The sequence below is a fragment of the Saccopteryx leptura genome, chromosome 3 (genome assembly GCF_036850995.1).
Source record: "Saccopteryx leptura isolate mSacLep1 chromosome 3, mSacLep1_pri_phased_curated, whole genome shotgun sequence".
Lineage (NCBI taxonomy): Eukaryota > Metazoa > Chordata > Mammalia > Chiroptera > Emballonuridae > Saccopteryx > Saccopteryx leptura.
In genome coordinates, this window is record NC_089505.1 from 169,219,085 (window position 1) to 169,232,517 (window position 13,433).

The following is a 13,433-nucleotide window of genomic DNA, read 5'->3' on the forward strand; positions in this document are numbered from 1 at the left end:
TGACATTCAACAAGAAACAGGTTGGAGACGTCCTAGAGAAAATAATGCAAGTTGATAACCTCCGACGGGGCATCACAGTCAAACCATACTCCAGGTCTCCCAGTGGATCCACGGTGACTTTCCAAATGAGAGAGAGGGAGAGAGGGAGGGAGGGACAGGGTGGGGGGGAGGGGAGAGAGAGAGAGAGAGAGAGAGAGAGAGAAGGAGGAGGAGGAGGAGGAGGAGGAAGACGAGATTGATTGAAAACTGGCTGGTGGTAAAACGGCGGCTGCGGACCCACCACTCAAGTTTCCTTGCTCCATACCAGCCTGACACCGCAGCGAACCGCGGCTCCCCTCGCCACTACAGAACGCATCGGGGTTTTATTTTCCCCCGCTCGGGAGAAAGTATCTGGCCAGGCATTTCTTCCATTACCAGCCGTGACTGGTGACTAGACTGGGTCCCTGGTTTTGAGTAGCAGGTCCTTTTCCCAATCTTCCCCAACCCCTCTGGATAGGGCCGGGTGGACGCGGACCCCTCCCTATCCCCCCTCAGAGCCCGGCTTCAGAGCGGGGCCAGAGCCCGGGCGCCTGGGCGATTTGAGGGAGATATCAGAGCTCGGAGTCCGCCTGCCCACTCAGAGCTCTGGCTGCTGGAGTTACACACTTTCTGGTGGGTTCCTTCAGGGACCCCTTCTTCAGCTCTCAGTGTCCTCGGGCTATTCAAACGTATGTTCGGGGATGCTGCGCTGGAATCTAAAGGTAAACCGGCCAGATTGCTTTCCTTTCCTGTACTCTTCCTTCCCTCTCCTGATTTCTTACTATTCCTTAGCAAATCCTTACTATTCTGTCTCTCTTTTAACCTCTGGTTCCCGTCCCTAGTCTCCCTCTGCTCTCTTCCCCTCTCTTCCTTCGCCCTCTCTCATGATTATGGATACCGTAGGACGAGGCGCTGGGTTGTGCGCTGCGGGTAAAGGGATGTGCAGCTCCTCAAAAGAGCAGCGGGGCCCGAGCCGCGCTCGCTGACGGGCTCGCGAGCCGCGTGGTTATTGGCTCCTGGCACGTCGGCGTCGCTCGCTCGCGCGGGTGCGGCCAATGGGAGCGAAGGGCCGGGCGCGCGGTCTCCGCTGCGGGGGCTCCGGCGGCGGGGCGCGGGGAGCAGCGGCCGTGGCCGTGACGTCACGGGACGGGGTCGGCGCCGCCCGCCGGCAGCCGGATTACAAGCGAACGCATCCGGCAGCGGCGGGAGTCGCACCGCGTAGCGTCTCCGCCACGTTCTCCCTTGCGCCTGCTCCTTCTTCTCCTCCTCCTCCTCCTCCTCCTCCTGTTGCCACGATCACTGCGGCAGTGTCTGCTACATAACTTTACAAGAAAGTTCAGAAACTCGGCTCCGTGGCGGCCGGGAGGCGCGCGGCAGCCACCTCGGGAGCCGCAGGGGAGCTCCGAAGGCGCGCAGCCGCCTAGTCTTCGCGGTCGCGCACCTGCCACGTCCGCCGCCGCCGCTGCCGCCCGGTGCCGGGCCGTGAGCAGACCTCGGCGGCGGCGGCAGTCCGCACGGCGGCGTTGGGGGTCACCTCTTGTCGCCCGGGTCCCCTGAGCCGCCCCCGCCGCCCCAAGTGCGCGGTCGTTCCTGGGAGCGCAAGCTCCGTGCTTCCTCAACAATTTTTGTAACTTTCCCCAGTTTTCCTTTTTCCCACCCCTATTTTTTTGCATAAGGGGAGAAAAAAAAAGTTGCGTCGAAACTGTCCACTGATTGCCACCTCCCCGTTTTCCCTCCTTCCCTCCCCACTTTTTTTTTGTAAGCGGCGACAAGATTGTTTAGTGTCTGTTTTGTTTTACGATCGATAGCTTCCTTTGCTGGGTCGGGGCGGCTGCTGAGCGGCGGAGTGGCGTGGACCTCATGTAGAAATGACAACAATGGAAGGGGCCAGTGGGTCGAGTTTTGGAATAGACACGATTTTGTCCAGTGCCGGTTCGGGCAGCCCTGGCATGATGAACGGAGATTTCCGCCCGCTCGGTGAGGCTAGGACCGCGGATTTTAGGAGTCAGGCCACTCCGTCCCCCTGTTCAGAGATTGATACCGTAGGAACGGCGCCGTCCTCTCCCATCTCGGTCACTATGGAGCCTCCGGAGTCGCATCTCGTAGCAGACGGGCCCCAGCATCACCATCGCCTCCACCACAGCCAGCAGCCGCCGCAGCCGGCCGGGGCCCCCGCGCCAAGTTTGCAGCCTTCGCCGCCGCCGCCGCCGCCCGCTCAGCAGCTGGGCTCGGCTGCCTCGGCCCCCAGGACTGCCACCTCTTCTTTTCTAATTAAGGACATCCTCGGCGACAGCAAACCTCTGGCGGCGTGTGCGCCCTACAGCACCAGCGTCTCTTCTCCCCACCACACCCCGAAGCAGGAGAGCAACGCAGCGCACGAGAGCTTCAGGCCAAAGCTGGAGCAGGAGGACAGCAGAACCAAACTCGACAAGCGGGAAGATCCCCAGAGCGACGTCAAATGCCACGGTGAGTCGCGCCGCCTCGGCTTCCGCAGCCGCCTAGCTTCAGCCGCCGGTTCCTGTCACCCCTCGGTCTCTCCCGCGGAGCGCTCCGACGCGGGCTTTCTCCCGCACATCCCGAGGCGATCGCGCCACAGTCAGAAAGTGCAAGCAGGCGGGCGGCCTGGGCGCGCGATTCAGGGACTCGTCCGAAATTGTTTATTGTTACATTTCTACCTCTCAACCCACACGCTACCTACCTGCTTTCTTTGTTTTACATAATTTAAATGTATTAGGAAGGGGCCATCGGCGGAGGGGATGTGACGAGAAATACTTCCGTTGCTAAAAGGCCAGGATTTAAGATTTTCCTAGCCGGAGACCTTGTCAGTAGGAATAAGGAGACAAGGGATAAGGAGAAACAGGCTTTAGCTAGAGTGGTGTCTTAGGGTATGATCACAACCTGGTGCTTATTCATTAATGAAAATGATTTCATTCCCCCTACACACTATATTTTCTCAACACCAGCACAGGAATTATCAGACATAATGAAGGGTAAATTTCCGAGTTTATTAATGGAACAACTTAAAAAAAATAGATCGTGGTTATTACGGGGAGGCCCACAAGGCAAAATTTTATAACCAGATTTTCAGTATTTTAAAAACACTCTTCTTACCCCATAGCCCTAACTGAATATCTGCATTTTAGTAAGATTTCTGGCTCCTTATGAGTAATTGGGAGGTAGAATTTATGAAAGTAAAATTTATGGAATTGAATTTATTTTTCTAAAGTCAGAGGATGGCAATTGAAATTGTCCTTCAACTATCTTTTTCAGGTTGTTTTTCCAAACAATTTCATAAGCTTTCTGGTTTTTATGGCAAAAAAGAGTTTTAATATAACAGGAAGGTTCTTTTTATTCCCTTTACTAAATTGTTTAGTATAATTTTTATTATTAATCTTGGCCGTCTCTGGGAAAGATGTGAGGTGACTGTCTGGAAGGTAGGATATTGGCTTCTCATTTTACTATTATAACATTAGCATGTAGTGCCCAAAACAGATGTACAGTCTGGTCTGGCGAATTTTGTGCACCAACCTCCCCAGTGGGTCAATTAGAGAGATTATTGTTCTTCCTGCAGGGAAGATCAAGGAGCGCAGCAAAAACGGGTACAAACAGAGAGGATTGACATATCGATTTCCCAGCATTTCAGTAAAAAACCAAAGTTGACAAATGGAATCCGGAAATCTCTGGGCTGTCACCTGAATTGGCTCAGTGATTTTGAGCTCAGCTCGGTGTCGGGGTGACATATTATTTCTGAAGCTTTAAAAGACTGGTGCAAGCAGCTGCAGAGAGCTTGATTCCAGTGTTTCCCAAGTGCACCTGAAAAGGAAAACAAATGCCTGTAAGTTTGAGTAAGTAAACAGGGAAAGTAAAATAAAAAAGGTGCTCTCTCCTTAAAAAAAGAAATAAAAAGGTAGGAAGACCTTTTGAAAACTACTGAATCAGAAAAAATCAAAGTTATAGTGAAAAACAATAAAAAGAAAAGGATAGGGTCTTCCCCCCCCCCCCCCCCTCTAGTCAAGGAAACAAAAACAAAAGAACCCTGTACAGTAAAGGTTTTTTTTCTTTTTAAATTTCAAAGGTTGGGAGATCAGATACCCTTTTATAACCCTTTAGGAGCTCCACATGAGGCTCCACACTCCCCACCCAGAAATTGGTTCTCTTTCTCCATACTGGCTAAGCTCCATGTATGTATGTGAGCAGAGTGGCAGAATATAGTCCCCTGAGACCAGCGGCTGGCTTGGGAACGTGGAAGTGTGTGCCAGTAGGACACTCCACCCTTTGCCACTCCAGGCTACTTTACTAAACTGTGTCTGGGTTTCTGTCATAGGAACAAAGGAGGAAGGAGACCGGGAGATTACGAGTAGCCGAGAGAGTCCCCCTGTGAGAGCCAAAAAGCCTCGAAAAGCCAGGACGGCTTTCTCTGACCACCAACTCAATCAACTGGAGCGTAGCTTTGAGCGGCAGAAGTACCTGAGTGTTCAGGACCGCATGGACCTGGCGGCTTCGCTCAACCTCACTGACACCCAGGTCAAGACCTGGTACCAGAATCGCAGGTAAGGGAGATTGTGTCTGGGAGCCAAGTGCCTGGCCATCCAGGTCATGACCACAGCACCAATCTTCTTTCCTCCTGGCCTTGGGACTCAGAGAGCTTGGAGTGGGCACTTGGGGACTTTCAAGCTGGGTCAGGGATTAGCCATTCCCTCAAGGTGAGAGCTGTCGACAGGCAGCTGGAGTTTAGAGAATTTTTGCACTTTTAAGTGTCTTAACTTGTGCTACTTTCCCTCTCAAATTTGAGTGGCTGGAATTCCCCCTACTTTGCCCCCAAATCAATCAAGCCACACCTTCTCAAAATGAGATATCTGTGCCACTGACACTCAGGCGCCTAGAGCATGTGAGGTGCACCCTTTGGGCCTGCCCCAGGCTGGTTTCAAATGTCTGTAGCTGGCCACATAGCCTAGCTATTTCAGTCTCAGAACTGCCCACTCAGAGGTGGCCAGGAGAGGTAGGGTGGGCAGCAGCAGGCAGAAGCGTGTGGCAGCTGGCTAGGCAGGCATCCAGACTGAGGATCTGTCGCCCTGTGCTGGCCACCTTAGAGCCCGCCAGGAACCTTGAAAGGAAATTAGGAAAGGGGTTGGCAGAGCCTGCAGGCCCCTGAACTGTAGAGAGAACCCAAGCAACCTGAGGCCGAGGTTATATTGTATTCCCAAGCCTGCCAAGTTGTTTCCCTTGTCTTGATTTTTCTCTCCCCCTCCTTTTCTCTCGTTTGTGTTCTAATCATCCATAAGTGCGGTTGGAAATGCCTATCCAGTTGTCATCTTTACCATAATTTTCTGTCTCATTACATACGGTTTCAGCCACCCTAATTCTGTCGGAAAACATTAGTGTCATTTGTAGCCAATTTAAAATGGGCGACATGTTTATTAATTTGGTTGGAGCTGCTGGGTATGGACAGCCCACTAGCCCTGAGCTCCTTCATGAAGCTTTTGAGCAAAGGCCTGCTCTGCTTTTCTTCCTAACGGGGTGCAGTGGGGGAGGGAGGAGACGGAGGAAAGCTGATCACAGGTTTTAATTGTTACTCTCTCCTGAGGACAACATATCTTGAAAAGCATTTTTCCCTCCCAGAATGGCCTGGAGGTACTGACCCCTCTGGAGAGCCCTCCCTCAAACGAATTCCGTTTGGAAACCTTGTTGCCTTCCTCGCCCTAAGCCCCTGCCTGCTGTAAGGTCCTGTCAGGCTGATGAGAGAATTGTGTCCCCACAGCCCTGGGGACTGAGAGGGGCCAGAGTCCAAGGCCCAGGAGTCTCTGTGTCCCTTTGTTTACCGTTTCTTCTTGCTCTGCCTGCAGGAAAGGGGGGAAGGGCAGAGCGGACTCCGGATTGTTGGGGAGCTACTCAGTGGGGAAGGGAATTAGAAAAGGAGAGAAAAGACTGCCTATAGAAAGAGTGGTCTTAGTTGGCCTCCAGGAAAGTTTCAGAAGGTAGCCAAACTGTAAGGGGTGGGGGCAACAGTCGAGCAGAAAGTCAGGAAAAGGCAGCAAAGCTTGTAGAATTTCATTTGCTTGTCTCAGACATTGAAGGTTTAATTTGCTAAACTGACTTGGATTTTGATGTGTTTGAGGGGCCAGCAGATGTGGTTCATTCTTGGTTCTCAGAGCTCTCTCAGCCTCCAGTTCTTAGGGAAAGAGCGAGAAAAGTGGCCTCGGTGTCTGGACTGTGCCCACAGCTGCGGGATGCATGAATGTCTATTTTTTTTCCCAGGACCAAGTGGAAGCGGCAGACGGCCGTGGGCCTGGAGCTGCTAGCCGAGGCGGGGAACTACTCGGCACTGCAGAGGATGTTTCCATCGCCTTATTTCTACCACCCAAGCCTGTTGGGCAGCATGGACAGCACGACTGCAGCTGCTGCTGCGGCGGCCATGTACAGCAGCATGTACCGGACTCCTCCTGCGCCCCATCCCCAGCTGCAGCGGCCCCTGGTGCCCCGAGTGCTCATCCACGGCCTGGGGCCCGGGGGACAGCCGGCTCTCAATCCCTTGTCCAACCCCATTCCAGGCACCCCGCACCCTCGGTGAAGAACAAGAACTAGTGACAGCGTCTGCAGTCCCTCTCCTGTCCCCACCCCTACTCGGACAGCTGGCCTCCCTCTCCCCACATCGGGCTAAAGGGCCTCCCTAGCAGCAGACTCGGGAAGCAGAGAAGTGAGAGAGGAAGACACTCACCAATGGGCGGGGCCCCCAAAGAGGAGCCAGCCCTCTGCTCTCCCTCTCCCCACCCCAGAGACGGGGCTGGGAGGCTCCCCCACCGCAGTGTGACTGGTGAAAACGCTGACCCCACACAAAGTGTGACCAGTAAGTGAAAACATCAACAAAGCAAAACCTCAAGTTCTTTTAAAAATGACTTTAGGGACAAGCAGGAGGGAGGGAGGGGGAGGATAGAGGAGGGAAGGAAGAAGGGCGCAGAGAGGAAACTGCACAGGTGGAGTATTGTAGATGGACAGACAGCCTCAAATTCTGAGGCATAGGGCGTTGCTATGAACATTCCGTCTGCCCAGAGAAAAGAGGAGGGTAACTGAGAACTTTGCACTGATTTCTCATGACCTTTTTTCTTTTGGAAAAGTGGCATGCTCCATAATATGAAAAAAAAATGTACATTTGAAAGACTGAGTGATAAGTGATATATCATATTTATTATATGTTGTCCAAAAAAGAGTCACTTATATATGTTAGTAAAACATGATTTTTCTTTTCACGTCTTTTTGATTCAGTAAAATAAATGCTTAGACAAAAATATAGATTTTTTTGTGATTGAAAATTACAAAAATAAAGTTTATCTTTTTAACAAGTGATGAAATCCAAGGGAGCTGATTTTACTAAAGCAGAATGTATTGTGATGAAGTGCCACATTTGGTTTAGAAAAAAAAAAATCCTTCCCAGGATATTAGGAATTTATAAAATATATAAAGACGCTGGGTTGCCTTGTATAAAAACAGCTCCATTTTTCATCCTGGCCTCTTCTGAGCCATTACCGATGCTGGTGGTTTGCTTTCTTTTAAGTGCATGATTTCAGAGCAGCCCGCGAGGCCGTTGGAGAAAGTCTGTGCTTGTAGGCTGTTGGTGATTGCTAGGTGAGCGGTCAACTTTTCCTGCTGCCCCGGCCTGCCTGGCAGCCCTAGCTGAACCAGGTCTGTTCACCCCTCCTCCTCCTCCTAGAGCCCCTCCGGGAGCAGCCAGGGTCCCCAGTGTTGGGCGGGCCTGCCCACGCTCCGCGGGCCTCGCAGCTGTTTCGAAGCCCGGGGCCCGGCGCCCGCGCAGCGGGACATATTGAGTGCGGGAGGCTGCAGGGGCGCAATTAGGATGCCCGGGGGACTCAGAGAGGCTGGGCTAACAAACCTGTGGTGGCTTTGAACCTTGCCTTCTCATTCCCAGGCGAGCATCCAGCCCCTTGTCCGGCACCAAGCCTCTTGTCCTAGTGAGTGGGCTGTGCTGGGATGCTTGGAGAGAGAATGCAACTCTGGTCAAGACAGGCATGCATGCCAAGCTTTTTGTCAGAGCCTCTGAATAAGTTGGGACCACAGAATGAGCATGGAGGAGGCCCGCTGCCTGCTTTAGGAGTGCGTGTGAATGGGTGTGTAAATACTTGTAACTCCGCTAGGTCTTGGTTTCTGCAGAGCACCCACCCTCACCACGCTCAGCACTGAGGACTGTAAAAGGGAAAAAATGAATTGGGGGGGTGCAGTTCTGGGACTGCTTCTACCTTCTCCAACCCCTAGCTTACTTACTGAGACGCCAGAAAATAGAATCCCCACCTTAATATCCTCAGATCTCTATCCTCACTCCTGTCCTAGATCATTGTCAAAGGGGTAAGACACACATCGGAAACACATCCAGAAGTATCCTTCAACTTTCTCTGATGTTTGAACCTTAGTAGACTTAAAGACATTTTTAAAAATGTGAAATGTGGTGGGAGTGTGTGTTGGGAAGGAGTGGGAAAGAAGAAGGGAAGAAAGAAGTGAAATCCAGGAGGAAATTGCCTCAGGTACCTTTACCAGACCTTTGCTAATATAGTGAGTGGTTTGTAGATTTCTCTCCTGCTCATCAGTTTGTTTTAAAAATGGTCTTGGTCTTGTTTGGTTCTAGCAAAAATGGTCTGGATGGTCCCTTTTCCTTTTCTTCCCACTTAAGCGGGAAAAACTCAGACACCTGGGCTGGACTGGAAACTGGGAGCCATGGTGAATAGTGGGATTGCCCAATGCCCTGGGCCCCAGCAGATGCTCCTTGTTCCATTTTAGCTGCTGCTGGGTTTTATAGTAAAGTTTAAGTAACTAAAAAAAATGGTCTGCTTAGGCCTACAAAGGAACTTTCCAAGGAATGGGGATACTATAGCTACTGTCTGCACTGGCTCTGGGGCTGGTTTGCTTGGGCACAAGTGGGACCTGGAGTTCATACACACCAAATACCCTACAGAGAATGACCTCAGGTCCAGTGGGGAAAAACTCATAAACCTACAAATACAAAGAAGACTATAACACCCATCTGTTACTGTCAGCCTACCAGCAGCTCACCAGCCATTCTGCCGAGGAGCCTGCCTGCTGCCCCTTCACTCTCAAGGTTGAACTTGAACTTCATAGATGGAAAATGCAGGTAGAAGCACTATCACTGCGGAAACCAACATGTTTTAAATTAACCTTATATTCCACTGCTGCTAGCAATTACTTTAGATTCACCAGAGTCTTCCCAAATTTGCTTTTCTTCAAAGTCATGCCCCCCCCACAACCATGCTGCTGAAAGTGTCAATTCTCTTTCTAAATTTGATTACTTCCTGTTGCATCTAAGTTGGCAAATTGGATGATGGGGTGGAGGTTGTTCCAGGAAGGAAGTTGAGTCCTGGATTCCTTCTGTTCATTCTTTTCCTTCTGCAGCAGTACTGCAAAGGACACCTCAGCAGGTGCCCGTCTGTTCAGTGTCCCCAAACTCCTGATTGAAAGTCAAATACAAACCCAGTCCTTTTATTCAAAAGTGGTCCTTCTGTCCTTTTGTGCCTGCCTAACTAAGTTAGGGGTTTGGCTAGGAGGTGAGAGCAACCTCGTCTGTTCTGAAAAGCAAGGATCAAGATAACAGGCAAAGGTCTCTTCTCATGAGAGAGCCTCTGGAGTTCGTTGTGAAGGCACAGAGGAAAAGTGTCCCTGGGAACTGCGCTCCTTTTTTCCCCACTTTCAACTGAAGGGCACTCTGCAGCTAGACTCCATTTGGTTTGCTCCTTTGATTAAGTTGGGGACTGGCAAAACGGTCTTTCTGTGGCAATCTTTGCTTGCTACAAAAACACAGGAAAACAAACTTCTTTTAGAGAGATATTTAAACACCCACAAAGGCTTCTTAGATTTTCCCACCTCAAGACCAGCTCTGGGACCCCAGCAAACCTAGCACAAATCTATAGTGAGTGTGAATCCCCAGCTAAGAGCAAGCTGTCTTAGCTCAAGCCAGCAATTTTCAATGAGTGGCAAAGTAATGATTACTGCTTGCTTCTACGCCTCCAGCAAATATACCTACCATTTTGTGTCAGTTTATTTTTGCTCCACCCTTTAAAATGAAAGCCCACATGATGGCAAATTAGGCAGCCGATTTCTTCTGTTGCTAATAAAACTGCTTACTCTAAAACCAAGACTTCTCTGCTCCTACCTCCCTGCCATCTGACTCCTGCTTAGGCAGCCCTTCGCCAGGAGTCTGCTGAATCCCACCTCCCCTCTTTAAACAGAAGGCATGTGAGTAGTTTGTTTTGCTATATTTTTAACTTTCTAAAAATATTTGGAAAAGCTCTCCCCAGGGCTAGGGAAACTTTAGTTCCTGTTAAGTCACGTGGTTACAAAAATATATTGGAAGAGAGCTGCCCGGTTTTCTAAAAAGCCCGGCACAGCTTGAAGTCAACATGCTTGGAAAGAGACTGACTTTTTGCTACTGGTGAGAATAGTAAGGAGCAGGGCCAAGCATCTGAGGAAACTGGTGTTTCCTCCATAACTCTGGATCCTTGGTGGCTTGCCCTGTGCTTTGGCAGTTGTCTAGAGATTTGTTGGAGGCAGGGTGAGTGCAGGCTTTCCCCAGGGTTTACCTGGTATACTCGAGAATAGTGCCTCTGGGCTCCCTGAGTCTCCCGCTAGGTCTTTGTCCAGTCCTACTTTCTGATCAGTTCCAGCCTTTCCCTCTTCCACTCCTTCCCCTAGAGTTGGGTCACCTGGCCAGGGTCCAGTGCCCCTCCCTTCTTACTTCTGACAGACTGACCGCCCCCCCCCCTTCCACAGGGATGAGTAAGGGTAAGTGTGTGGGATTGGGGGTGTGTGCTTCCAGAGAAAGGGGGGTGTCACTGGTCTCTTGCGTTGAAAAACCAGATCAGCTGTTTCAGGGCGATGAGATGACTCAGAAGGGACTTTTTTTCTCCCCTCCTTCCGGCTGAATTTTGAAGGTGTCTTTCAGTCTGAGTGTTGCTGAGCGAACCATCTCAGACAACCTGGCATCTTCGGTTTCTTTCTTCTCTGCCTTTCCAGGACTGTTCCCCACCCCCCCTACCCCTACGTCCCTCGCTCTGTTTCTCTTTCTTAGCACCACAGACAGCTCCCTGGACGCGCGCAGGAGCAAAGTGCGGGGGCCGGCTGGTTCCCGGCAAAGCCAAGGCAACCGTAGGGGGCGCGCCGGGGTAGGTCCGCGGCGCCCGCGGAGGACGTCCTCTGGGTGATTACAAAGCGACCTCCCGGGCAGCGGTTCCTGATTAGCTGTAAGTCCAAACAGGGTCACATTCCAAAGAACAAAATCTTCCGATCAATAAATAATTCGCAAACCAAAAGATCTCGGGGTAAGTAGTGCTTAGTGACAGATCAACTCTAAACCGTCCCTATTTAATAAGTTCTTAGTGGAAGCCGACCGGGGAGGAGCTGAGCCTCAGATCTAGTGCTTCGAAACCCTTGGGCCACAGCCACAGCGAAGTCGTCAGTGGAACCTCTCTAAGTGGCACTTCCTACTTCCTGCGCTCGCGCAGACCCGCGTGTGCTGGGCGAAACCCCTCCTCGGCCGATGGAAGCCCAGGAGAAACGCACCGGAGTAGGCCGCTCTGCAGTTCGGGTCGGGCCCAGCCCCTAATCTCCACCGCCGCCCCCTCCCCGCCGGTTTGGGACTCTCCCAGCTCCAGCTACTCTGTGGCTCAAGACAGCGGGTCGTCCCTGCGGGAGCTCCGCTGAAAGAAGAAGACCTTCGGGAGCCCGAGATTGAACTTGATTTATGATGAAAGGGCGTTGTCACTTTGTGGAGCTGATTCTTTCCCATCCCCACCCATTCCTATCTCTCTTGCCGCCTGATTTGATCCTTCAGTGCAGAGGCCCTAAGTTTAGCGGTTCCCCCACCCGCTGTTAACGGACTGCAGCCAGCGGTTTGCACAGCTCCAAGCCCAGCCGCAGTGTTCCGGCTCAGTGCGGGGTCTCCTGCGGTGTGCGCCCCAGCCGGGCTTTTGCGCTCCTCCGGTCTAGCCCTGAGACGGCCTAGTGGCTACAAGTTCCTGCGCCCATCTACAGACTGTATTTAGGGAGGAATGCGCACATCAGGACCCTATAGACCAGGGTCAGGAATCCAGATGCTTTCACGGAACGATGCTTGGGTTAGGCCTGCTGAGCAGGGCCCTTCTCTCACATCTCCGTGGGCTTGGGAGGGAATATAAAGCCTTCTTTTTCTATGAAGATAATAAAATAACCTTTGCCCAGGTGGGAGCTCATATCTGCGTCTTTTTTCATATCCTCTCCTCCTCCTAAAAGGCCTCATGGCTGCAAATGATTGCTTCCTTCAGACTTTCCCTTAGTTCTTGGAAGCCAACTCCTTTTTGTTGATTATCCCCCTAACCTCCTCCTGCCCCCCCCCTTCCCCTTTAGCTCCCCTCTTGCTCTTTGCCATTTTAGTTGCAGGGATGGACATGCCAAGTGGAATTTAGAAACTGATAGAGACTTGTAGCATAACAGGTTATCAACATTTGTAAGCCCAGGCGCCATTGGAGAGCCAGCAAAGCCTGTAAGGGCTGGAGGAAGCGTGTAGTGCATCGTTAGGTTAAATGGGAGGAAAAGTTTCCTACAAACCAGTATGTATATATAATGCCGCCTTAAGACAGAAGAATTAAGCATTGGTGGTGCGTTGTTTCTCTACTCCTATGCTACAAAATTAGAGTGCCCATTGTGGAAAAATAATCTACATTCTAAAGCCAATAGGTTGATAGAGTGTTAGGAAAAGGAAGAAGTCAGCGCTACTCACTATTGTAAGGAAGCTAAGCTGCTTGATATCTTTTCCAAATGTGGGAGTCCTCCAGGGGAAAAGTCCACAGTGGTCTCTTTCTCCCTAGACAGTTCTCTGGTTGAGTGAACTGCTCTGAAATAATTTTCTAGTGATCTGATTTGAAGCTTTTTATTTCTTAAGATTTTTCATTTGAGAAAATTGGCATATAATAACTTCTGAGAAATGCAAATAATGTTTGGTAAGTACTACAGGAAGAGCTGATTGCCCAGCTTTCATTTGTACCAATTCTTTTCTCTCTCAGGCAGGGCATTTGCAGAATCAATGGGAAGAGAAATTCCAGTCCCGATATTAACAGACATAGTTGCCCATTGGAAATAGGGTTGTATCAGAGCCCAAAATCACTGTAAAATGTCAAATTATTATTCATCTGCCCCATTTTCCACAAACTTGTTCTGATCATGATGGAAGTTTATGGAATAGTTTCCATCAAATTAAGCAGATTTCAAATGGACCTCTACTTCCCCATCATCATTGAGTAAGCACGCTGCAGCATAACATTAAACATGTTCATCTGTGAACAAATGCATAACTGACACATAATTGTTCAATATTACGCATAGATTGGCTCATAAAATCATATAAAGCACAAATGGACAAGTGC

General features: G+C 50.6%; 1 protein-coding gene across 1 annotated transcript; it reads left to right on the forward strand.

Annotated features, from left to right (window-relative positions):
• The first annotated feature begins 1,864 nt into the window (after positions 1–1,864).
• BARHL2 (BarH like homeobox 2) lies at positions 1,865–7,172 on the forward strand. The gene is made up of 3 exons (XM_066372224.1): positions 1,865–2,484; positions 4,343–4,568; positions 6,274–7,172. Exons 1-3 carry the CDS (start codon positions 1,887–1,889, stop codon positions 6,584–6,586), a joined length of 1,137 nt encoding a protein of 378 aa, XP_066228321.1. The 5' UTR covers positions 1,865–1,886; the 3' UTR covers positions 6,587–7,172.
• The last annotated feature ends 6,261 nt before the right edge of the window (positions 7,173–13,433 follow it).

Excerpts from the sequence above, each read along its gene's own strand:
- BARHL2 (XM_066372224.1), top strand. The coding sequence starts at position 1,887 with ATGACAACAATGGAAGGGGCCAGTGGGTCGAGTTTTGGAATAGACACG. Across the intron at positions 2,485-4,342 it reads GAGCGACGTCAAATGCCACG|GAACAAAGGAGGAAGGAGAC; the intron begins GTGAGTCGCGCC and ends TTTCTGTCATAG. Across the intron at positions 4,569-6,273 it reads ACCTGGTACCAGAATCGCAG|GACCAAGTGGAAGCGGCAGA; the intron begins GTAAGGGAGATT and ends TTTTTTTCCCAG.